General features: G+C 44.3%; 1 protein-coding gene across 2 annotated transcripts in view; it reads left to right on the top strand.

Annotated features, from left to right (window-relative positions):
- Positions 1-20,966, top strand: part of IQGAP2 (IQ motif containing GTPase activating protein 2) — a 1,114,959-nt gene that overhangs the window by 668,720 nt on the left and 425,273 nt on the right. For both annotated transcript variants that reach the window (XM_086960756.1, XM_086960757.1), the window contains exons 7-8: positions 1,090-1,203; positions 2,375-2,553. In XM_086960756.1, the coding sequence (XP_086816882.1) occupies positions 1,090-1,203; positions 2,375-2,553 (293 nt within the window). The remainder of the gene's footprint in view (positions 1-1,089; positions 1,204-2,374; positions 2,554-20,966) is intronic.

Below are 20,966 nucleotides of genomic sequence, written 5' to 3'. Positions count from 1 at the left end.
CCACGCCCGCCCTCCTTCCTTCCCATCATCCGTGATGCCTACCATTTGCAAAGCAATAGGGCTCTCGCAAATAAGCGACCTATCTCATTCCAAATGCTTGTTTTGTTTATGTAGAATAGGAAAATGCACTAGAAGAGCTGTGATCTAATTGGCAGTGTTTGTTTCATGATTGCTCCATGATTTGGTTCTTCCCTTCAAGTAATTAAGTGTTTTATTTGCATAATAGTTCTATGGGTTAATGACAGAGATGTTGAAAGAGGCGCTATTGATTTGCAATTGCAAAAAAGAAAATGCAAAAATATATAATTATACCTAACAAAAAAAAGGAAGAGCCATGACACTGTGCAACTCTTCATGGAAATATCGGAACCCTTCTCCAAATTAATAAGTAAGGCAAATCCTAAAACTGCGATTTCTGACCACTTTGCCACTGGATTCAAGCAAGCCGGGCTGAAGACGGCTGGAATGCCAGAAACCGGTCCTCGGAAGCTTGTTTGCGGTCCAGGGAAGGCATGGCTTGGCAGTTCGGGCTGGACTGTTCCCATGAGGCACAGGGTCAGACTGATTTGCATACAGCCATGTCTGAACTGGGGTGGCAGAGTGGGCTAAAGAACGGTGATGGATTAAACCCAGATCTTTTGACTGGGTGTGAGTGTTTGATTGGTTCAGATGCTCCGTCCATTACCACCCCCTTTTGTACCGCGATTTCTGGCCACAGCATGTGTAATCTCTTGACTCTCGTAAGACACACTTGCAATGTATCAATCCATTTCAGGACCAGCGCCTCCGTGCTACCCACTACACTAAGGTCCCCTTGCTTAATGCTCGTTGTGGCTGAGGCTCTATGTATCGACAACTTTTATCTGCTCCGAATTGTCTGGCAGGTGCCACATAGCTTTTCTCTACTATGCGTTTTCTTTCTGTAGCTATTGCTGAAAAGCGAAGTTATGATGTATTAAACTTTATTTTCGATTTCACTTTCTGTTCATTTTTCAGAAAACCGCATTTCTTTCGCTATGTATAGTTGTGTGTAAAGTTGCCTAAGACTGCAGCTTAAACCTTTGAAATATTTATTTCTGTTTTTCTTAGAGGAGGAGATCAGCAACATGCGGAAAGAGTTGGAAAAGTATGGGATCCAGATGCCGTCCTTCAGTAAGATTGGTGGTATCTTGGCCAATGAGCTATCGGTGGACGAAGCTGCACGTGAGTCTGCTTTGAAGTATTGCTTTTCATTTGATTGCAACAAAATATACTTGAAGTGAGTCTGTTGCAATGACGCGCTTTTTCTGCACTGGAACTAGCACTTTAAGCAAAAAGATTGAACTCGCGTGGCCAGCACGTTTGGCAGTAGTTATCCCTACAAAAAGACTTTTCAGCTGGGTGGCCTACTTGCAATGTTTGAGCAACCACTAAATGCCATTCATTCAGAAACCCTCGTTTCACTTTCCACAGTAAAGAGCAGTGCTTAGTTTGTTAAATGCATACATAACTAAAATAATAAGTGGCTTACAAGCCAACTGATTTACTATGTGGAGTATACAGTTTAATACATTGCAACACTAGGTTGCTGTATCCTCAAAATAGCCATGTCTGAAATATAATTGAGAAGATTTTCTAGCATAAGAGATGCCTGCTCTGGACTTTAACTATGATATGGAAAAAAAAACTAAAGATGAGTTGTCCACAACAGGATCGGAAACACGTCATGGCAGAATACAAAATCGTACACCTGGATTAATGTTACCTAAAAGTTATTATATATCAAAGTGCTCTTCCAAAATCAAATTTGGAAAGGAATAAATGATGCTCGAAATTTTGATTATTGCATTTTATAACCGTGATATAACACAGATTTCACTGCATTAAGTATCAGAACGATTTCTAAAGGATGTTGCTTTTTGCAGCAAACTCATCTCAAACATTAGGTAGTGTATATAGAACAATGTGAGTGACTTTACTCGTCCAGGGTAGCACGACTTTAGGTCGAAGTCCGGATGGCAACCTAGATCTTTGGAATGCCTAGCAAATAATTAGGCCATTAATAAAAGCTCATATCTGTTAAGATCAATATTCACCTTAGTACTTTTGTGATGTGTTATAGCAATGGAATGGACAAACTGCTGGAAAAGTTGATAGCTGTGCCCTAAAATGCAGTTTCCACAATGCCTTTTACGTAGCTGTTCCTATTCAGTAGAACATGCATTCATGAGGAATGCAGATTATTAGCTCCTGACCTTTCTTGGTGGGGTAAACATGCCTTCTGAATAAAGCGGAGCACTTCAGTAATGTCCTCTGAGGTGATGTCATTGAAAGCCTCTGGATTCAGTCTTTTTATGTTTTCTGAATGAGTAAGCTCTTGTTGTTTTCTCTTTAGTGCATGCTGCAGTGATTGCTATTAATGAGGCCATTGAGAAAGGAGTAGCAGAACAGACAATGACAGCTCTGAAGAATCCCAATGCTGTGCTCCTGAACGTGGAAGAAGAGCGCGCCAAGGACTATCACAGCGAGCTGTCGGAGGCGAAAAAACGAAAAGAGGAGAGCGCAAGGCTGAAGGTATCTCATTCGAAGGCAGGCTGTACCAATGGAACGACAGACAAGTTTGCACAAAAAGTAGTTGCAGCGTCACAGTTCACTGCTAGCAAGACATATTTACAGAAGTGCATGAGCACAGTGACTGCTCCTTATTTTATTTATTTATTTATATAAGCTTGTATCGCGCACAGCTACCCACAGTGGGTTTCCCGGCGCTAGGGATAGACTGAAGAAGGAGGCAGCTTCACCTAACTGAGCCAACGGCAAGCTATTCGGCACGTTGAGAAAAGAGCAATGTCTTAAAAGCCTTGCGGAAGCGAAACAGATTGGTCTCTAATTTTAGAGTCAATGGGAGTGAGTTCCAATATTTGGGTCCCAAGGTAGCGAAGGAACGACCTCCCATTTTTGTCAGCTTCCATCTTGGCATGGTGAAGTTTCCCATGTCTGATGACCTTAGCGGCCGTAGGGGTCTATAGGGTGTGACCAGCCTTTGGAGGTAGGCTGGGGCACTGCCTTGCTTAACCTTGAACATATAACAAAGTGCCTTGAATTTGATACGTTCAGGGATGCTCAGCCAGTGAAGGTCACGTAAGGCGGCCTTGGCTGAGGAGCGTCTCGGGATGTTTTTTTAGCAGGCGCCCAGCTGCGTTTTGCACTACTTGTGGCACCTGTAGGGTGGCTTTATCTGCGCCCAGATAAAGAATGTTGCCATAGTCCAGGCGAGATGTTACAAGCGCCTGGACTACGGTTCTGCGGGAAGAGAGTGGAAGCATCCACAGAATCTTATGGAGCCACCGAAGCGTTGAAAAACAGATGGCCGCAACCTTAGTGGCCTGTTGTCTCATAGATAATCTGTCATCTATGATGACACCCAGGTTGCGAACAGCGGTGGAAGGTGTTGGTGCAGTACCCAATTCAATGGGCCAGTGGCCGGGACCCCAGAGATGTTTATTCCGGCCCAGAATGACCACCTCGGTCTTCTCCCCATTCAGTTTGAGACAGTTTCTCCGCATCCAGTCGGCCACAAGAGGCCTGACTTGAGTGCGGAGATGTTGTTCTCGTCTCTTCCTGATAGGGAGAAGACAATCTGGGTGTCATCCGCGTAAGAAAACAGGGTAAGTCCAGCCTGTTCAACAATGGATGCCAAGGGTTTAACGTAAATATTAAATAATAAAGGACTAAGGATTGAGCCTTGAGGGACACCGCGAGCTGATGGACAAATGGTGGAAGCTGCTTTAGGAGAGAACACTTGAAAACTTCGGTCATTGAGGAAAGACACCAGCCAGGCCAAGGCTTGGCCACCCACTCCTAGAGATTTCAGAGAGTCAATAAGAATGGAATGTGACACGGTGTCGAACACTGCGCTCAAGTCCAGCAGGATGAGCGCCATGGTGTTGCCTTGGTCGACACCGTGCCTCAGACTCTCCGTTACCCCCAGGAGTGCTGTCTCAGTAGAGTGCCTAGGCCGGAAACCCGACTGAGAAGGATGGAGAAAGGCGGTGCTTTCGACCAGTTTAGAAAGCTGGAAATTAATGTGTCTCTCCAATATCTTAGAAAAGATTGGCAGCAAGGATATCGGGCGAAAGTTGGCGGGGTTTGAAGAATCGCCACCTGATTTTTTCAGTAAAGGTACCACCATGGCGTGTTTCCAAGGTTGGGGGACCTGGGCCTCGCTCAAAGAGGTGTTTAGTAGTTTAATGAAAGTGGGATGGGTAAGGGGATCCAATTGTTTTAAGATTTTGGCCGGGAGCACATCCCGTGGGGAACCGGATCGCACACTGTTTAAACAGGACACAAAAGAAGTGGCGTCTAGAGGCTGCCAGGTAGTAATAATAGCATCAGTGGTGTTATTCACTAATTCCCTGGCCGTATTAGGAGGGGTGAGAGTGGTCTCTGGAGATGGAGAAAAATGATCGTAGATGAGATCCACTTTCTTTATAAAATAATCTGCTAAGGACTGACATTGAACGGCATCAAGAGCCGGGGGGGGGGGTGGGGGGGGGGGGGAATGGAATTTACACCGGTCAGTTTCTTCACAACAGAGAATAACACCTTAGGGCAGTTTTGTGCATCAGTCACTGTTTTTGTAGTGTAGTTTGCTTTAGCAGTTTTGCAGCTGTTATGGTACTTTTTTAAGGCTTCTTTGTATATGATTTTACGAGAAGGAGAGTAGCCTTTTCTCCATTTACGCTCCAGGATCTTACATTGTGAGCGAAGACTCTTAAGTTGTTCCGAGTACCATGGGGCTGGAGGATGATGTGTGACTGTGGACTTTGACGTCATTGGTAACGCCCGTTCTACAGCATTGGTGAGCCAAAGTTCAGTAACACTATTAAGAGCAGTGACCGATGCGTCAATAGACGGGAGGGTTTTTATCAGTAATTTATTAAGTTCTGGAATGCTAACCTTCCCCCAATTCCGAGATGGCCCCAGTTTTACTGTCGCAGATCTAGCTGTTGTATCAGCCATGTCTAAGGAGAAAGGGACAGCTAGATGATCGGACCAGGTAATTTGTAAAGCATCACGGGAACAGTCTAAGGGCAGATTAGATAAAATAGGGTCAAGTAAATGTCCAGCACAATGTGTGGGACCAGTATTGAGTAATTGGAGGTCAAAAGCTTCCAGGGTAGAGAGGAGCTGATTCCTGTGAGAGCATTCATTATCATCCAGGTGAATGTTTAAGTCTCCTAGAATAGTGAAATTAGATGCTTTAAGCAAGACTGGGGCTAATAGGTCCGGTAATGAAGTTATCCATGAGCTGGCTGTCCCAGGGGGACGATATGCTAGTAAACCTGACAGCGTAAATTGAGGAGTTATGAACAGTTGGAATAGAGCTGACTCAGTCCTTTTGGGTGGCGTCGACCAATTTACAAATATATATATTCTTGTAGATAATTGCAATTCCACCCCCTCTGCCAGAGATTCTATCTTGGCGAAGAATAGCATAATTAGAGGGAATGGCATCTGCAATATCCGGACCCGAGCAGTCCCTGAGCCAAGTCTCGGTCAGGAATATCGCATCAGGTTGATGTTCAACCAGAAAATCATGTATATTGTATCTATGTTGAGGTAGGGATCTACAGTTTATACTCTAAAAACTTAGTGGGGGTCGGGGCGGGATTATCCTGGGGGTTACCTGTCTATTTCGTCTACCATGGTGACACAGGGATCTGCACATAGTTGGATTTTTTAAAGAGAAGTTGCAGAAAGAACAGCAAAACTTGGTAGGGGGGAAAGGGTATATGGAACAGTTGGTATTGGGGGTATTACGTAATGCATATAGCTCATCAAAGGAATATGCTAAGACCATGATGAAGAGGATTGATTTGCTCACCACAAGTAAATTATGCCAGGGCCCAGAGCCCAGCCTAGCGCGGACGGGCGCAGACGGGCTGGACTCTGGCGTGACTCCGGCGGGCATCCGGCGCGTCCGCCACACGTCCGCTACGCGGAGAGGCCCTTCCCCTTTTAAGCTGTCTGGAGCGCGTCACGGCGCAGCCCGACCCAATATGGCCGCTGTCCTGCCCTCACCTCCCCGGGACCAACTCTCAGCGTCGATACTCAGCTGAGAGTGGCCCAGACAACAGAGGGAGGTGAGGAGACAATTCCAGAGTGTAAGCGCTAATTTTAGAATCAACAAAAGGTAAAATACCCCGCAAGTTAAATGAACATAAAAACGCTTTTAAATCAAGCGTAGCGAAGCGCTGCTGGTATTCAAAAGGTAGAGCGTGAGAACCTCCGGCTTTCCGCCTCAGAGGGTGAAAGAGCTAACCTGTTCCCTGCAAGTGAGCCCCTTTTAAGCTGTCTGGAGCGCGTCACGGCGCAGCCCGACCCAATATGGCCGCTGTCCTGCCCTCGCCTCCCAGGGACCAACTCTCAGCGTCGATACTCAGCTGAGAGTGGCCCAGACAACAGAGGGAGGTGAGGAGACAATTCCAGAGTGTAAGCGCTAATTTTAGAATCAACAAAAGGTAAAATACCCCGCAAGTTAAATGAACATAAAAACGCTTTTAAATCAAGCGTAGCGAAGCGCTGCTGGTATTCAAAAGGTAGAGCGTGAGAACCTCCGGCTTTCCGCCTCAGAGGGTGAAAGAGCGCATGCTTCGTAACGTCGCTGACAGCCGCAGAAGCTCTTAGTTGAGTTGAGAAGGATCAGCACAGAGGAGGGTTGTAGCTGTATGTGGGATCAGCACAGAAGAGGGATGTAGCTGTATGTGGGATGAGCACAGAGGAGGGTTGTAGCTGTATGTGGGATCAGCAGTGAGGAGGGTTGTAGCTGTATGTGGGATCAGCACTGAGGAGGGTTGTAGCTGTATGTGGGATCAGCACAGAGGAGGGTTGTATACAAGGCAACAAAAACAGTAAACACATTTAAACATTTGTTTGAAAAAAGAAGCAACAATGGTCAGTAGCTGTGTTTTGTGCGAATAGTCCCAAGGCAGCACAACGTGCTGAGTTCTGGACGGCACCCAGGTGATGTCATCTGGGTGCCGCACTGGTTTTTGGTATCCTACAATGCTGCTCCGAAAAACGGCGTGGGGCGCCCCGGGGAGGGGGGAGGGGGAGGCGGTGTGAACGGGCCTCCCCAGGTGGAGGCTCGTCTGCTGTAGTGGGGCGCCCCTTTACCGTTTCAGTTGCCATTCCGCCCGCTTTTGGTACACTGTGCCAAAATCCGCCATTCAGCTGAGTTGCTCCCACTCTTGCGATGCAGCGATAGGCGGCTGCCACAGGACTCTCAAAATGGACCTTATCATTTGTGTATCTTATGTTTGCCCTTGGGTCTAAATAATTGCAACCTTTGGTGTAATTGTTTGATATTTAGTATTTTGTTACAATACTTGTGTTTCTAACATTGTGATTGGTTCTGCATTGTTGCTAGTGACCCACCCTCTATTTCTTTAGTTGTTGTCTTGTGTCATATGTTTTTTCGTTTTATGGAGTTGAAGGAGTGTGAATGTGTATGAAGAATGGTTGTGTCTTGATTGAAATGTGTGCATTTTTTGTCTAATGTCTAAAAATGGTGTCTGGTTTCTTGTAAATCTCTTTCTGTCACACATGTATATATAATACAAGGTTCGTAAATTGTTTGTTGTGTTTCCTAAAAATAATTTTCTACCAAAATTAAAATAAATAATGATGGATTAATTCCAGTTATCGGCTGATAATTCAATATTTTTTGGCTTTGGATACAATTGTTATTTTGTAATAAGACTCAGTACTAGCACTTTTTTTGTTTATTTGATTCTCAGACTCTGCTTTACTGTAGGTGAGTCTAAGCCCTTCTTTGTTGTACTCTCAAAATGGCGGCAGGCTCTTTCCTTTTTGGGCCTGGTCCACTAAAATGGCCCTGGGACACCTTGGAACTCGGACGCTTGTCTGCTAGGTCTTGGACCCCATTCTCGAGAGCGTCCCCTCAGCCTTGAAGATTCTACAAAAGTCTTGGGGGCCCCCGACTCCTGCAGGCTTCCGGTGGGGAGCGGCTGCCATGATTGCTTGCGGAATGGCCATGACGGAGCCATGAGATGGTGGTGCTCTCATGCTGACGCCAGCTTCAGTCTGAAACATCCAGAAACAAGGTGGGGCTTTCATTGTTTGGGGAAAAAAATGTTTTAATCCAATGAAAAGTGTTATTTTTAGGTCATATGATCAAGCCTTCCATCATTAGGAAACCAAAAGTAAAATGAACCAATGAAAAGTTTTATAAACAAGTCACATGACCTGTTATGCGGCATAGGGCTATAAAAAGCGTAGAAAATCCGTTGGCACGTGAGGCGGCGTCAGTAGCGGACTGATGTGCGAATAGGCCGAAGTCAGCACAACGCGCCGAGATCCGGATGGCACCGAGGTGGTGTCCAGCAAGTTGCCGCACTGGTGTGGCCATCCTACAATGCTGCGCCGAAAGTCGGCGTGGGGTGCCCCGTTGGCCCGTGAGGTCGCGTCAGTCAGTGGGGGCTGTTTGAGGATCTGACTGCATTGGAAAGCAATGTGATGCTGTGCGTCGCCCCCAAGATGGAGGCTCCTCGGCTGCAGTGGGGCGCCCCTTGGTGTTTCACTCGCTATCCAGCTGAGTTGCGTCCGCACTTGTGGCTACAGTAGGCCGAAGGCAGCACAACGTGCCGAGATCCGGATGGCACCGAGGTGGTGTCCAGCAAGTTGCCGCACTGGTGTGGCCATCCTACAATGCTGCGCCGAAAGTCGGTGTGGGGTGCCCGAAGGGGGGGGGGGGGGGGGGAGGCGGCGCAAACGAGCCTCTCCCGCCTCTCCAGGTGGAGGCACTTCATCTGCAGTGGGGCGCCGTCTAGCTGAGTTTCGCCCGCTCTTGCTGCTACAGCGACAGGCGGCTGCAACAGGACTCTCAAAATGGCGGCCTGTTCTTTGGATTTGGGCCTGGTCCACTAAAATGGCCCTGGGACACCTTGGAACTCGGACGCTCGAATTTTTTTCCTTTTCTCCACATGTAAAAAAGGTAAATGCCCGGTACGTTACCTGCCTCATCTGCCACGATGTACTCTCCAGAGGAACCGAAAAAAAATATAGTTATGGTAATTATACCATGCATCGTCATATGGAGAGGTGGCACCCGATTAATTATAGTGCTGCCCAAATTCGAGATTTGGTGGATAACACCCGACCTGCCAGTACATCCACCAATGAAGTGGCAGTGATGGCATCAGAGGCAAGGGAAACGGTTCTAAATCTTCTGAAGAACTTTGGACAAGTGAAAATGACATGTTTAAGTTGCGGCAAATTAATTTCATGTGGAGAGAGGAGTGTTAGTCTAATCAATAGAGCTTATGAACATCATCATAGTCGATGGTTGGTGGAGACATTTTGACTATATCCTGGACCTGCCCGGCCTCGCCCAAAATGGCGCCGGTATAAATGGGACTCGTAACTCCTTGTTGTGTACTGGTTGCATAACCTTGATATCATGAGATACATATGCAGTTTTGAAGCACATGGCGGGCGGGGACGAGAATTGATTGAATATTTCGACATCCCTATTGATATTAAGTTCTGATGTGTTATTGATTACTGTACTATTGAAAGTTCGAATTAACGTCATCCATGGTACTTGCCCGCAAATGTATATCGAGATAATTTTATTGTAACTGGCCGTGTCGTATTTTAATTATAAAATGTATGTCCACCGATTTCGCAACTGTTAGACACCTTAGTTCTTGCACCTAATGGCCCGCCCGTTACGTTCCTCTACAGTGTAAATGTCTCCTCATCATATGCGATTACAGTTTGCTCCGTGGCCGGCCCACGTGGTTATAGGCCCGTATTTGTATACTGACATTTTCACCATAAAGGTTTTTAAAACAAAACATGGTAGTAGTATTTACATTGGTAAAGTTTTTAATTTTAGTCACTGTTTTCGAATCAGTAAAAGGCAAGTGAAATAAAGCAGTCCAATTACATGACGGATAAAAGGTATAATACGCAGGAACGCAGTAAAGATAAATGGTCAAGGGCTGTTGTGTTTTCTACTCCTGCAACATAAAGTGATCGATAAGAATCTGATATTCAGGCGTATCGGCGACTAAGACAGCAGGCCGAGCCTGTCTTGCTCAACGGCTCCGTCATGGGACGAAGAAACGCCCTTTTTCTCGAAAAAGGAATATATTTTACTTGCAGGACAGTTGTAAATTTTCCGGGAAAGTACATTAGCCTGGAACATTATAACATATATGTTTAAGAAAAAATAATATTCGAAAGCAATAAAAAGCGTAATTTTTAGGTCATATGACCAAGCCTTTCATCATTAGAATAACAAAAGTAAAATGAACCAATGAAAAGTTTTATTAACAAGTCACATGACCTGTTATGCTTACGTTACGCGCTGCGCGCCGCGCCCCGGATCGCTTCCGGGAAGCTGCGCTTCGCGCACCGGAGCACTTCCGGGTGCGCTAACGCGGCGTGTCATATAACGCATTACGCGACAACGTAGGTCCAGAATATAGTCAAAATGTCTCCACCAACCAGCGGTCGGAACACAACCCCTTTCAGCAGTCTAAAAAGTTCTGTTAAATGACAACAGAAGGGACAGGCAACAAGAACCATCCGTCAAAGAGGGGAGGGCAAGTTCTTCTCTACCGGGTCACGTTGGGGCGCTACCGGAACTGATCGAATTGGTAGTCTACAGTGTTTCTGGATGTTTCAGACTGAAGCTGGCGTCAGCATGAGAGCACCACCATCTCGTAGCTCAGTCGTGGCCATTCCACGAGCAATCATGGCAGCCGCTCCCCACCAGAAGCCTGCAGGAGTCGGGGGCCCCCAAGACTTTTGTAGAATCTTCAAGGCTGAGGGGACGCTTTCGAGAATGGGGCCCAAGCCCTAGCAGACAAGCGTCCGAGTTCCAAGGTGTCCCAGGGCCATTTTAGTGGACCACGCCCAAATCTGAAGAGCCGGCCGCCATTTTGAGAGTCCTGTGGCAGCCGTCTATCGCTGCATCGCAATAGCGGGAGCAACTCAACTACATGGTGAGCGAGACGCTGTAGTCGCAAGAGCGGGCGGTAAACAGCTGAATGGCGGAAGAGGCACAGTGTAGCAAAAGCGGGCGGAATGGCAACTGAAACGGTAAAGGGGCGCCCCACTACAGTGCGTCTTCAGGTCAAACGGATTGTGGGACAAGGTCCAGAATGGAAGAGTCATCAAAAGGCAAAAAGTTCCGCCGGACCCCGTGAGCCGGCCGTCTATGTCGGGGGCGATCTTAGGCCACACCAGGGCAACACGACTTGGGGAGGGGACAGGAGCCAAGCGCCCCCTCCCAGTCCGCGCCACCACACCGTATGTTGAAAATCTGAAGCCATCGTTCTACAAACTCTCAACCAGCCTTGGATGGAAAAATCTTGAAGAATGTACAAACTGAAAACCAGTTTTTGTCTGCATAGCATCAGCAGCAACGCTTGCTATCAGAGTGCATGAGTTTCATGCTCGATTGATTGAGCTAGCCGGCTCAGGCAACAAAAAGTATAAAATAGTTATGTAAATAGTTATTTAATAAAATGTTTTACCCTGTTACTTTGCTGGTGTGTTGTATATATTTATAATATTTGCATAGAGTTTATCGTTATTTTGGGCGGGGTGGGTGGCGGAGCCGAGCTGTCTTGCAGCCATCATGGTGTGGAGCTCAGTTCATCTCACTAGTTTCGTATTTCTCATGAAGGGTTGTTCCTAATGTTTCTATTTTAGCGAGGTCAAAAAGAGATCCCATTAGTGGCCTACTGATTTTGCTCGATTACTTTTGTTTTTTTACACGATTTTTCACTATCTGCAAAGACTAAACAGAGTATTGCGACTCTGTGCTTGTTTGTAAATAGAGAATGAACCAAAGAGAATCAATTCTAAAACAGTAAATGCTTGGATAACAATCAATCAAATGGAGAGACAAGCAGGCACGACGGATTACAATGGGGGCAAAGGCCTGCGTTAACTACCCTTCACTATCTGCAAAGAGAGAGTACTACTAAGAGAAAAGAGGGGGGGCAGCGTTCAAAGCACATCAGCGTGCATAAACACGAAAATGTTTTTACCTATCACGTACTTGACATTTGACAGCTTTTGATATTTGCTATTAAAAAACCATTGAAATTCACTGAAAAAAACATAGGTTATAGACCATATATAGTTAGGAATTAGCATTTACAAAACCTTGAAAATTCACTGAAAAAACCATTGGTTATAGACCATATATAGTTGGGGATTAGCATTTACAAAACCATAATTTACTCGCACAAAACCATAGAAATTCGCATATATAGTTAGTTGCAATAACTATATATCGCGCACCCGCAATCCACTGCTGATGATATCACAAATTACATCATTCATGACATGGTCAGTGACATCACTGATGACATCACTGATGACATCTCAAATGACATCACTGATGACATCACTGACATCTCAAATGTCATCACTAATATCTCAAATGACATCACAGAAAACATCACTGATGACATCAATCATGTGATAATACGATTAACCTCTTCAGACTCAAATATATCCTTAGATACACTCAGAGTAAACAGACACTCACAGACTGTCACTCATCCATGGAGTTACTCACACACCTAGTCAGTCATGCACTGAATCAATCACACCTCCATTTCCTCAACTATACAGTTATACACACCTTACTTATTCAAACATATTCTAACACATATTTACTCTCATATACAATCACTGATACAAGTTTTCAATGATCCATGCAGCCACTCACACATTCATTGGCTCTCATACACAGTAATTTATATATGTGAATTCTCACATGTACTGTGTTTTACATATGTACTTACTTTGACATGTAGCACTGAGATATCCATTCACTCACCAATACACTCATGCACACAGTCAACCACCCAGACAGCTGTTTCCACATGCAGTTTTGAACCCATACATCTAGTGAATCAACTGCTAACACATCTATGCACAGTCACACACCTCCCAGACACCCCCCACACACACACTCGTTCTCCCATACAAATACTTGGGCAACCAATCAATAACCCATATAGTTACTCATATAGGTACTGATTAACACATGCAGCATCTTACACAACAACAGACATACTGATGCACACATTCAGTCAGTTTAGTCACTAACCAATGCACTCAGTGAGACACATTTAATCACTCTCTCATACAGTCAGTCATGCACCTACTAAATCCTTCATCCAGACACTTATACATCCACTCATTCTTCAATATGTAAGACATATTTTAATTTTACAGAAACATACAGTCACTGGATGATGTCATCAGTGATGTCATCAGTGATGTCATTTGAGATGTCATCAGTAATGTCATTTGAGATGTCATCAGTGATGTCATCAGTGATGTCACTGACCATGTCATGAATGATGTAATATGTGACATCATCAGCAGTGGATTGCAGGTGCGCGCGATATATAGTTATTGCAACTAACTATATATGCGAATTTCTATGGTTTTGTGCGAGTAAATTATGGTTTTGTAAATGCTAATCCCTAACTATATATGGTCTATAACCAATGGTTTTTTCAGTGAATATATATTTCACCTTCCCACCATTTGTATCATTCTGTAGCACTTTCCTGACCTTTGCACCATTCACGTTTATGGTATTTTCGTTGATGGGTGGTCTGATAAAATTGCGCTTGCTTGTGTTTTGTACTGTTTTATAGGAGAGTCATATTAAACAGTAGCCAACAGGGTTGTGATACATTAGTGTATCGTTTTTTGATTTATTATATTCGTATTAGTCAGCTAGATCATGTTATGCATGGGGGTGGACCAATATGTGAACGCATACATGTGCTTAGTGACATTAGCATTCATTTTGCTCTTCTGCTCTTTTGTCGGCTTCAGGTGGATGCAAAGCCTAAATGGATATTTGCCTATTGTGTGATTCGGATGCCACTTCTATCCGCAAGTGGATGAGCAAGTTTAAGATGACTTCTTCAAACCGATAGTGTTTGTGGACCCAATAATTATCTATGCTGGGTTATTTTGATGATGTTGATTGTTTGATAACTTTCCTGCCCAAAATTGATGGGCTGGTAATCCAGCGTCACTGTGCTAAAGCAGAAGGAAATATGTGAGAGCACAAGCTGTCTCTAACACTGACTGTGGAACCAGCTACATCCCTCCCCTGGGCCTATCTTGGATCCAGCTACTTCCCTCCTCTGTGCTGATCCCAGCCCCATTTACATCCCTCCTCTTTTCTGATCCTGGATCCAGCTACATCCCTCCTCTGTGCTGGATATAGCTGGATTCATGATGCCCTCCTGGGCTCAAGTTCAAAAGTTGCTACTATCTGATTCCACTACCCTGGTGGACTGTATTCTTTCTTCAGGTGGCCTCTGACATTCACATATATTTATATCCTAGTGATTTATCTGACTAGCATCTTTACTCCTTCTGTACCATTGAAATGTTGCATACACATCCTGTGAAATTGGCCTTTTTTGCTAGTCAGATTCATCTGTGTCTTTAAGATTTTTGGAGGTGTGGAGACATTGAGCAGGTGAGAGGTTTTAAACACTAGCCCACTGAACGGAAGATTAATTTCTCTGTGTGAAGTGGTTGGCGCTCTAATGTTTAAAAATAGCATATTCCTGCCAGCCCTACGGTCATATCCATTTACCCCTTCCCCTCCCCTGCTTGAGGTGGGCACTTCTTGCCTCTTTGTGCTTTCACCATTAGCGTAGACATGCATTCAGGGCGGGGCTGGAAGTCGTGATCATTTCTCCCATGCCCTCCTGCACCCATCTCACTTTGCAAAATCTTGAGGATCACTTCAAGAGAATCCCAAATGCATGTGAGTAGTTTTGTGGGTGGCAAAATATGTAATCACAAGTGTACCTCTCTCTAAGAACTCTATAGCTCTTTTCTCTATGCTTTGTCTGGTCAATACTCGGGAGTGATGTTGTAGTCTCTCCGGTGATTGATTGATTGAGTGCTCCTAAAGCATTGATTGGGCTGCAGACAAATGTCTAATCGTTGATCTTATTCCAACCGTGTTGTTTTTCTTGTGTCCTGACTTGTGTAAGGAGCCGAACTCTGCTGCTATTTGGTTGTCTAAACCTTGGGCAGTGGTCAGTCGAGTCCAGCTCCCCTCATGCGTTTTATCTATACATGGTCTTGGTTGATGAGGTGTACATGAACACCTGAAAGTTGCTCCAGTTGTCAAATATCCTAGCCATGAGTAGAGTTCAGGTGAGGCAGCATCCCTATAATATTAGGTACCTGTTTGCAATCGAGGCGCTGTGGGAGCAGATCTGCCAGCACACTATACTCTGCTTTGTAAAGCCTCTGGTGTTGCAGCACTGTGGGGTGTTCAGTATGATAGCAGCGACATATCTTAGAGTGCCTGGTGGTTCTTTGCACTGCACAGTCCAATGCTGTCCTGGTGTTGTGTTCATTCTCTCGTACCTGGTTCCTATTCCCTACTGATTTTTGGCTCCTGCTCCTAATTCCTGGTTTCAGCTTTCTGATTATCCTTCTAGCCCAGTGCATTCAAGTGAATATTCGTCCGTAGCCCCTGGAGATTGTTTCCTCTTCATTATTTTCTTCCAGGACAGGGAAAAGGCTGTTCAGATCTTTGATGGAACTCCTTTAGATTATTCTATGGCTTCGGCTTTCTCATTCAAAGGTCTTGGGTCTGGGGTATTCATCATCCATGCAGACCAGTTCAAATGGTTACCTCTGCTCTGATTCCGGTGTCAGACAGTTCATAACTTGTTTTATTAGTATCTGCCTGTGCACCTTGGTGGAGTAAATTATCTTTTTATTATTTAATTACATTTTGCTGATGCAGACCATCTGGGTATCCCTGAGCTGGACCTTGGGAATTCCTTCTGAAAAGATTTGGGATCAGTGGAGTAATGATTCCATTTGGGCGCGAGGCCATTCCTGTGCGTGTGAGGCAGGTTTACATTCCCTACCATATGTGAGTAAATGCAGTAAAGCACACATGGAGCAGTTACATTTCCTCTATTCATTACAGTATTGGGAGAAAATAAAGACCATCTCTCTCCGGCTGGCACATCTGGTGCCTTGTCTGAGGATGCTACCTCTGATCACTAGGGAGCCTCTTCCCAGAGGACAGGTGAAAAACCTCATCTGCCGTTGAAGTCCCAGGTGACTGCTTTGTTTTCGAACATTCTTTAATAATGACTTGTGTCTGACACCGTCTTAACAGCCTCACATACTAGTCTCAAGACAGGCCTCTGAGTTTTAGCAGGTCTGTGAAAAAATGTTGGGTTTTGCCTTCACTCAACTAAAACAGAGAAATAATAAGACTTCATATTCTTCAGCTCCTCTTTCCTTTAAAAACTCTAAAATGCTGGCCTATTTTTCATCCCTTTAATAACTGGTAAAGAGACCCAGGCTCAATCCTGAATTTGCTCACTCACTCTTGGAGAATGACCGAGGGCCTCCACTTTGTGCTGATTGAATGCAGGCATTCTGCAAGGACATTAGCCATTGTGTCACCCAACTAGGAAAGAGATAAAAGTGAGGTACATAAGAATGTGGTACAATAAACACCCTATATACAATCCTGGAGACGGAGAGGAATTCTCTTCTGCCTGCACGGTCTTCCCACAACAGAATGTGATGGAATAGCAGAGGCACAAGAAGAATTCTCCTCGGAACATTTAGCAGAAGATGTAGTTATCCTATTGAGGTTCCATACTTTATGATCTTGCGTTCCGACATCATTTCCCAAAAGTTTGATTACTTTAATAGGTTGGCTGAATTTCGAGATGCCAAATCTTCTTTCTGTGAGTTTTATTCTGACACAGTCACCAAAATTGACTACAGTCCTTTTCACTGCCTTTCTAGTATCAAAAACCATTTTCCTCTTATTCATTTTTTCCAACTTTCGATCTTTCCAATCAACCGTACTGTCGACCACACCACAATAGGCTTCAGGTGAAATGAAAAAGTCGTGTTGTGAGCAAGATTTTAGGCAGTCATTTTGCCGGTACTAACAGCAAGCCTATTTGTAGGCCTGGGGTTATCCAAAACACTTTGCTTTTACTATAATTGTATGTATTATTTACCTATAAAGGCTTTGAGCCACTCCTCTTTATACATGCTTACTGTTGTGTCATTAACATTCACATCACGGTAAGCAATCTACCAGCACATTTAAAAGTTGTATTTGTGCCCCCTCTGTAAGTGTTATTGTCCTGCCTCCTTGTCTGCCCTCAAAAGAACATGCTCTATCAGCTAAGGGAACTTGTCCCCTGAGAGGCCACACAGAATGTTCTGTGAAGAGTTGCAGACCCCTGGGTTGCATATGCACCCAAGCAATCTGGCTACTGTAGATTAAAGTAGATCTTTGTTTGCCAGCAATGTTAATTAGTAAATTGTTGTCTCCTTTTAAATATTGTTCCCAAGACCAGGAGTGAGTCAGAGCAACAACAACGTTTAACCCTAAGATTCAGCAATCTACTTGTACATCTCTGTGAAGTAAAGGCCAACATAGTTAATAAGAATAAGAGGCTATAAGTTGATTGTAGGTCTTTAATGCATCTTCTTCACAAGAGACCTCATACTTCAGTAAGCAGATACAACTGACATTAAGTTCAAGACTAAAACATTCTAAACTAGTCATATTCTATTAAAGAACATAAAGGGGTGACTGTGCCAGGAACAGGAAAGAAGGACTAAGAAGTAATAAGAACACTACTCTGTTTTCTTACATCTTTAAACTTCAAGCTTGAGCCTTTGTCACAAATTTTACAACTTCCAACCTTAACTTCCCTCTGTGGGTTGACAATCACTCGGCGACTGAATCTATTTTGGTTTCCTTGTTATTCCACATGTGAAAAAGGTCTGATGGAGATGCTACTGGTTCACAGTCCTTCTCGATTTGTCTGTAGCATTAGACCACATTGAGTTACTTGCACTGGTTTATGGCGATGGCTGCCAGATTCTCCAAACAACTGACAACATTTCTTGACAGATCAATTCTAGCTATTTAAGTCTCCCTGCTTTCCTTTATCAGTCACTGCTGGATATATGTTGTTAGCACTCATACTTTTACCACGCATACCATTAGCACGCAATTTTTACAACGCAGGATTCCTTACAACGCATACCTTTACAACGCATGACATTACATCGCAGATACTATTACCAACGCATACCATTACAACGCAAGTATAGATAAGTATATAATTTTTTTAAATAATGTAATTAATAATTTTTAAAATAATTTAATTATTTAAATTACATTTTATTAAAGAATTTGTAAAAATATATGTAAAAAATACCCCTGTACCATAAAACCCAAACCCAGCACTGAACCCTAAAAATACCCCTGTACCCCATAACCCAAACCCAGCCCTGAACCCTAAAAATACCCCTATACCCCAAAACCCAAACCCTGCCCTGAACCCTAAAAATACCCCTGTACCCCAAAACCCAATCCCAGCCCTGAACCCTAAAAATACCCCTGTACCCCAAAACCCAAACCCAGCCCTGAACCCTAAAAATACCCCTGTACCCTATAACCCAAACCCAGCCCTGAACCCTAAAAATACCCCTGTACCCCATAACCCAAACCCAGCCCTGAACCCTAAAAATACCCCTGTACCCCAAAACCCAAACCCAGCCCTGAACCCTAAAAATACCCCTGTACCCCAAAACCCAAACCCAGCCCTGAACCCTAAAAATACCCCTGTACCCCAAAACCCAAACCTAGCCCTGAACCCTAAAAATACCCCTGTACCCCATAACCCAAACCCAGCCCTGAACCCTAAAAATACCCCTGTACCCCAAAACCCAAACCCAGCCCTGAATCCTAAAAATACCCCTGTACCCCATAACCCAAACCCAGCCCTGAACCCTAAAAATACCCCTGTACCCCAAAACCCAAACCCAGCCCTGAACCCTAAAAATACCCCTGTACCCCAAAACCCAAACCCAGCCCTGAACCCTAAAAATACCCCTGTACCCTATAACCCAAACCCAGCCCTGAACCCTAAAAATACCCCTGTACCCCATAACCCAAACCCAGCCCTGAACCCTAAAAATACCCCTGTACCATAAAACCCAAACCCAGCACTGAACCCTAAAAATACCCCTGTACCCCATAACCAAAACCCAGCCCTGAACCCTAAAAATACCCCTATACCCCAAAACCCAAACCCTGCCCTGAACCCTAAAAATACCCCTGTACCCCAAAACCCAATCCCAGCCCTGAACCCTAAAAATACCCCTGTACCCCAAAACCCAAACCCAGCCCTGAACCCTAAAAATACCCCTGTACCCTATAACCCAAACCCAGCCCTGAACCCTAAAAATACCCCTGTACCCCATAACCCAAACCCAGCCCTGAACCCTAAAAATACCCCTGTACCCCAAAACCCAGCCCTGAACCCTAAAAATACCCCTGTACCCCAAAACCCAAACCCAGCCCTGAACCCTAAAAATACCCCTGTACCCCAAAACCCAAACCTAGCCCTGAACCCTAAAAATACCCCTGTACCCCATAACCCAAACCCAGCCCTGAACCCTAAAAATACCCCTGTACCCCAAAACCCAAACCCAGCCCTGAATCCTAAAAATACCCCTGTACCCCATAACCCAAACATAGTCCTGAACCCTAAAATACCCCTGTACCCCATAACCCAATACCCCTAATAAATGTATTTAAAAAAAGATAAACTTACCTATACTTACGTTGTAATGGTATGCGTTGTAATAGTAGCTGCGTTGTAGTGTAATGCGTTGTAAATGCATGCCTTGTAAATACCCTTGCGTTGTAATGGTTTCGTTGTAACAGTACTTCGTGATAAAAGATGCGTGGTAACGGTTGTATACCGTCACTGCTTAGGGATCTGCAAGGCAGAGTTCATCAACCTCACCTAATTTATCCACTGTGTATCTTGCACCCTGACAAAACAAATCCATGAGCTAGATTAAGCTTTTTCTTAATTTTCCATGGGGAGGCGTTTTATAAAATAATCTTGCTTTTATAGGTTTTCACATGCTATGTGAATCTAGGGTTTTAAGTGAGTTAGTCCAAGACTTCAGGGATTCCAGAAGAGAGGAGTACACGTATCAGAGTAATACTGTCAAGGTTCGGTGAGGTGATCTTTATTGAGAACAGCATCCACAAGTAATGTGGCTTCCTATTTTTGTTCCAAGCATCAGATACTGGTGTGGTTGCGTTTCTAGTTACTGACATCGGGTCACAGACTCACAGGACCAGATGACCTCCTTGGTATGGCAAAATTAAGGGTATTCCTTATTTTCTTCATTTGTTGATCTCAGTCCCACCAATTCCTTTAGGGTTTGAGTTAGGGTCATTCAATGTGCAGGTGCTCCTTTAATTGCCTGTGTCTTGAATGGATACAGAATTTCATGTTAGTCTTCTGAAAATAAACATTACATTATTATCTAAAATCCCGTCTTGAAAACTAAAAGGGGAGGTGGTCCTTACTGACATGACCAACCCAACCTTTCTGGACTACTTCTGGGAACAAGGCAGCACTCATCACCTTAAAAAAGGCCCACTCCAACACACTGGTGTTACTCTGGAATGAGTGATTGCCCACAATAATTCCTTGCTTGCAGTACATTTGGTGGGAGTCTCCAATACACAAGCCCAGTAGATTTAGTCACTGATTATTTAATGATTTGAATCTCAAACATTCACTGATTGGCTAATGTGGATCCGGGTTTACACAAGAAGTGAGCTTCTTGTTATTCTGAACACTAGTGTCGTTCTTTTTGATATATTAGTGATCATACTGCTGTATTTCATCTGGAAGGCATTTTGACCTTCTGTATCAACAAAAAATAGTCTATATTAAGCATTCCTTCACATCCTTGATTTGAAAAGTGCTTGAAAATGTGAATATCAGTTGCAGGCTGGGGTTTTATGTAGCACTTCCTCCCTGCATCCCTTCCCCCTTTTTGTCAGGTTT

This window comes from Lissotriton vulgaris, chromosome 3_1, assembly GCF_964263255.1.
Source record: "Lissotriton vulgaris chromosome 3_1, aLisVul1.2, whole genome shotgun sequence".
In the NCBI taxonomy this organism is placed as follows: Eukaryota; Metazoa; Chordata; class Amphibia; order Caudata; family Salamandridae; genus Lissotriton; species Lissotriton vulgaris.
Note: the sequence above shows the minus strand (reverse complement) of the source record. Positions and strands in the feature narration are given on the sequence as shown.